The sequence below is a fragment of the Vitis vinifera genome, chromosome 11 (assembly GCF_030704535.1).
Source record: "Vitis vinifera cultivar Pinot Noir 40024 chromosome 11, ASM3070453v1".
NCBI lineage: Eukaryota > Viridiplantae > Streptophyta > Magnoliopsida > Vitales > Vitaceae > Vitis > Vitis vinifera.
This window is the reverse complement of record NC_081815.1, coordinates 19,605,053-19,610,346: the sequence shown is the minus strand read 5'-3', so window position 1 is coordinate 19,610,346 and position 5,294 is coordinate 19,605,053. Positions and strand designations below refer to the sequence as shown.

The 5,294-nt window shown below is 38.3% G+C and overlaps 1 protein-coding gene across 1 annotated transcript; it reads left to right on the top strand.

Annotated features, from left to right (window-relative positions):
- LOC104880797 (flavonol 3-O-glucosyltransferase-like) lies at positions 1-2,092 on the top strand. Its single transcript, XM_059740575.1, has 2 exons — positions 1-469; positions 1,980-2,092. The coding sequence occupies exons 1-2, from the start codon at positions 1-3 to the stop codon at positions 2,090-2,092; spliced, it is 582 nt and encodes a 193-aa protein (XP_059596558.1).
- Positions 2,093-5,294: the final 3,202 nt, after the last annotated feature.

Genomic DNA, 5,294 nt, shown 5'->3' with positions numbered 1-5,294 from the left:
ATGGACAGGCATGTTGCAGTATTGGGGTTCCCCACCCATGCAGCTAACCTCTTTAAACTCCTGCGCCGATTAGCATGTGCCGCACCCACCACCATCTTCTCCTTATTCAACACTGCCAGGGCCCACAGCACCATCTTCTCTGCTCAACATCCCCACGGTATTCCCAAACTAAGAGTCTATGACGTGGCAGACGGCGTGCCAGAGGACCGCGTGCTTTCAGCAACCCACCAGGAACGCATCGTGCTGTTCTTGAAGGCGACACCCGGGAACTTTCGCGATGCTATAGAAGTGGCGGAGGCGGAGATCGGAAAGAAGATAAGTTGCCTGGTGAGTGATGCCTTTTTGTGGTTCACCGCTGCTATGGCTGAGGAAATGGGGGTTCCTTGGGTGGTTATTAGGACTGCTGCGCTTTACTCACTCTCCGTCCACATTTATACTGATGCTATCCGGAAAGCGGTCAGAGTTGCAGGTATGGGAAAACTTTTGTGTGTGAGCGTGTTTATTTATTTATTTTATTTTATTTTTAATTTTTAATTTTCAAAATTTCAAATTTTTTCTTACCTGAAAATTTCATGTGCCAATTTATGACGAAGGATCGAAGTTTAAGATCTTACATCATTGAACTACCTATGATAATATGGACAAACAATTAACACGACAATGAAAGTTTTATATGGATGAATTGGAAACTTACCCCAAAAAGTTACAAATTTTCGTTTTCTAAGAATTCGTTAATCATATTGACAATTATTCAATAATTCACTATCATACTTGAATATAAGGAAAACCAACCACAAAATCTTTCCCAAATCTCGGGGATACAGTATCCATGGGATAAGAAACCCTAAGACTTTAATTAATTGATTATGAAAAATTAGGTATACAGATTTACTTGATAGTTGAGATTTACACTTTGAGATCTATACTTAACTTTAGATTGGTGATGTAGTACTATCATGCTCCTTAGTGGACTCTTCAACACCTTAATGTGATGTGATTTTTTTATCACGAACCCGAAAATGAAAGGAACTTGTTTTGAAAGTTTCAGGTTCATGTGAAATGTAATGACTATATATGTAGGTGAAAACCTAGTGGACTTGGACTAGATTCAAAATTTCAATTTTCCAAAGATAAAGATTAGAAACTTTGCAAACTATGAAACTGGATAGTTTAGGCCATGAATGCTTGAGCGCATCTACTTTCAATGCTTGAATGACTCCTGTGAGCACTTGAGCACTTTTAAGTAATGCTTAATGTCACAGGATGCTTCAAATGAGCCTCCTCATGGGTTTATATAGAGCCCATGAAGCTTCTAGAGACTCCTGGAGCCATCTACACTAAGCCATTGAAGGGAAGAGTATAGAAGGTTTTAGAGATGCCTAGAGATGTCCACACATCTCTACACTATGGTGGAAGGCATGAGAGGAGTCTAAGACTTTCTAGAGAATTCTAGAGATCTCTTGTACATAGGGTTGTACATAGAATTGTGTAGGGTATTCTAGAATCTTCTTGATTTGTAAGGAACCCTCCAAGGTTCCAGAGAGTTCAATTGGTACCTATAAATAGATGAGGGCCTCATTTGGCCAAGGCACCACCCAAATCACTTCCTAACCAAGCAAGTGAGTCCTTAAAGCACTTGTAAAGGCTTCCTTGAGTTAATAAGAGCTTCCATTATCTAAGAGTTACCTACTACGCCTTCTCAAACTTCCAAGTCGTGAGCATCTTAGCCTGACAAGCTAAGCGTTGGAGCAAGGCTAACTTAGCAAGATCAAGCGTCTTAACTTGTCTAGGTGCCACACAAGCTTAGGAAACTACTAAGTCCATGACAAGTGGTATCAGAGCACGGCTACGAAGCGGGCATAGTAAAGGAAGCATGTTGGGCTCCAACGTGGATGAGACTAATGAGCAAACCCGTGGGAGGGAGACCGAGCCTACTGCACGGGGCTGAGACAGGAAGGATAAATCTCTTGATGCCATAGCCAACATGGAGGCAAGGCTAGTCAAGGTGGAGCTAGCCATGGGAGACACCCGGGAAGAGGTGGACTTGATTGAGCAAGGCATGGAGAAGGGCTTAGACGATCTAAGGGAGTAGATCCAAGACCTTCGCGAGGGGGTGCTAGGCTCGCAAGTTCAGCTGGTGTCACATGAGGAGTTTATATCCTTCCAAGACAAGGTCATGAGCATGTTCGCTAGTGTGGAGTCTACATCTCCTGTCACTAAAAAAGAATCCTTTATTTTCCAAGGAGACACATACACACCCTTTTCACAAGGAGGATTTGTGTTAACTGGAATGGAATTAAATAGCTTCATTGGGAATACCGAAAAAATTGTCCAATAATTTATTGAAAGTGTAAAATTAAGGTATATATGTACTATTGGAATTTTGTATGTGTATATATACTTATGTACGTATTTAGAACATTACATCTACATCATCATCTACGTTATTGAAAATCTCCAAAAATTTGTTACTTCTTTAGTCGGTTCCATCTGTCTCTAGAAAATTTATATAACAACTTCGTTCAACCTGCCACTATTGGGAACCCATTTGGGAGCTCCTCATTTGTGTAAAGTTTGGCAAGCTTCGGAATTTGCTCTAATGCCAAAAAATATGCAAAAGAAAATAAATTATTAAACATGTTTAATATAATACTTGACCAAAAACACTTACTTGTATGAGCATGGCTTTAAAAATCGGATTGAACTGGCTAGTCCAATCGATCCGAACGTCGAACGGTAATAGTTCGACCGTCAATCGATCACGGTTCCGATTCGGTTGGATCAATTGGCTCCGAAATAGGTAGAATCGGAATCGGATAGGAAGAACCGATTCGACCAACGAATCGGACAAACCGACTGGTTCCATCTAAATCGGACGGTTCAATTAATTTTTTTTTTTATTTTAATTTTTATAGTATCAAAATGATGTTGTTTTGCTGCTTCTGACATCAAAACGACGTCGTTTTGGAGGATATAAAAACACCTTAACCCCTTCTCCTCCATTTGAACCGAAGGTGAAGAAGCTGCTACCCTCTAACACGCCACAACACCCACGCCATCTCCCATCGGTGGTCTTCCCGGCTGTTATACCACTTGCCTGGCTGCCTCGGCGTAAAACCCACTGCAACCATTCCCCCCCCTCTCTCTTCTTCCCTCGCGCTGTAAGACCCCCCCCCGTTGCAAAGCCCCATCCCGGTGCCACAAACACCCCCCATCCCTTCCCCCTCACCTCTTTTTTTGTTTATTTATTAATTATTAGTCTTCACAACAACATCAACGGTGTTGTGCGAGGGTGGGAGATTGGGAGCTCAAATTGATAAAGTAAAAAAAATGCCTTTTATATGGATTTACATGGATGGTATAAGATATGATTTAATGGTAAAATTTAAAACATCACAATTTTAAATAAATTTATGATTTTAAAATAAGTTTTTTATTTAAAAATAAATATTAAAATTTTAAATTTTAAATTAAAATTATGATTTTAATTTAAATTTCTAATTTGAAACTAATTTTTTGATTTTTAAATAAAATTTTACTTTTTAAATAACATATAAATTATTATTATTATTTTTATAATTATTTTAAATTTTAATAATTTATAAATTGTATATTTATGACATCATCGATTTGACTGCGGTTTGATCGCCGGTTCGACTAGTGAACTGTGAACTGATAACTTTTTTGATTCAATGACCGGTTCGGTTCTAAAAACATTGTGTATGAGTGTTTATTTGTAAAGGAACCTAGGCTGTCATGGAGACGTGCTAATGCTGCAGCCCCCCACTCATAACCCCCGACTGCAACCATATATTCAAGTAGTGGCAGGTATACCTCTAGAACACTTGAATCGATAAAAATGCTTGGATGTATGGCAAATCTGGTTTTCAGTAGCTTTAGGAACAATTTCAGAGTTGGATCCAAGCCATTGAAAGAATATTATTGCCCTTTTGATCACACCCTCCATACCTAGCAACGGTTTATTAGCTATGTTTTTTGCATATCCAAACCAGTTGTAATGGGTTTGTCATCCATAGACAAACCAGTAATATATAAAACTTCCTCTAAACTTAAAAATGGATGTGAAGACCACATTTTTGAATGGAATACTTAAATGAAAAGGTATATATAAGTTTCTCAAACTTCCCAATCATGTTAATGGGTTAAAGAAAACACTCTAAGGACTTAAGCAAGCTTCTAGAGTTTGGTACAAGAAAGGGGGAGTTGATAGGACCTATTCATCCATAGGATTAAATCTAGACTCTTAGTGATAGATTTATATTGATGACATTGTTTTTGAAGACACTTCAAACGAATGTGCCCTTAGTTTTGTTGAGGAGACGAAAAAGGAGTCTGAAATAAGCATGGTAGGCGAATTGAATTTTTCTTAGGTTTGCTAATTAGACAACTTAAGAATGATATTTTCCTAACTTAGTCTAAGTATGCAAGGGAGTTAGTGAAAAATTTTGGTCTTGAGTTAGCTAAACACTTTAGGACACCTATGAGTGTTATTACTAAGCTTTGTTAAGACATATATGCTAAAGATGTTGAGTAAAAGCTTTATAAAAGAATGATAAGAAGTCTCCTGTATCTCATTTTGAGTTGTCTTGATATATCTTTTGGGGTGGGTGGGGTTAGAGGGGGAAGGGGTCCTAGATACCGACATTATCTCTTTTACTTGATTACTTACTTGATGAGTATCAATGTTTATTAAATAACTCCATTAAAGGTTTATTTTTAAGGATTATTCACTAACTTAACTGATTTCACTAACAACCGCCTTCAAACTCAGGGTAGAATTTGGTTGACACTGAGTTTAACACGCATGGTGAGGAATCTAGAGTTGGGAACTACCTTGGTGAAGACATCTGCTAGCTAAGCAGAGAAAGGAACATGATGAATGTGGATTTGTTTATGAAGAATTTTTTCTCGAACAAAATAGAGATCAATTTTGACATGCTTAGTGCGAGCATGAAGAATGGGATTAGCTGAGAGGTACACTGTGTTGAGGTTGTCGCTTCATATGATTAGAGTTGTGGAGGAAGATATGTGGAGTTCTTTAAGGAGAGATTGCAACCAAGAAATTTTAGCAACTAAGGTAGTTACACTCTGATATTCTGCCTTGGTGAAAGATTTGGAGATGGTATGTTGTTTTTGTGAGTGTCAGGAAACTAAGTTTGGACTAAGAAAGAGGCAATATAATGATGTGGAGTGGTGATCATCAACATCTAAGGCCCAATTAGCATCATAAAAGCTCAATAAGTCGAAATGTTAAGTGAAGCAGCGCTGAAGAT

Excerpts from the sequence above, each read along its gene's own strand:
- LOC104880797 (XM_059740575.1), top strand. The coding sequence starts at position 1 with ATGGACAGGCATGTTGCAGTATTGGGGTTCCCCACCCATGCAGCTAAC. Across the intron at positions 470-1,979 it reads GAAAGCGGTCAGAGTTGCAG|CCAACATGGAGGCAAGGCTA; the intron begins GTATGGGAAAAC and ends TTGATGCCATAG.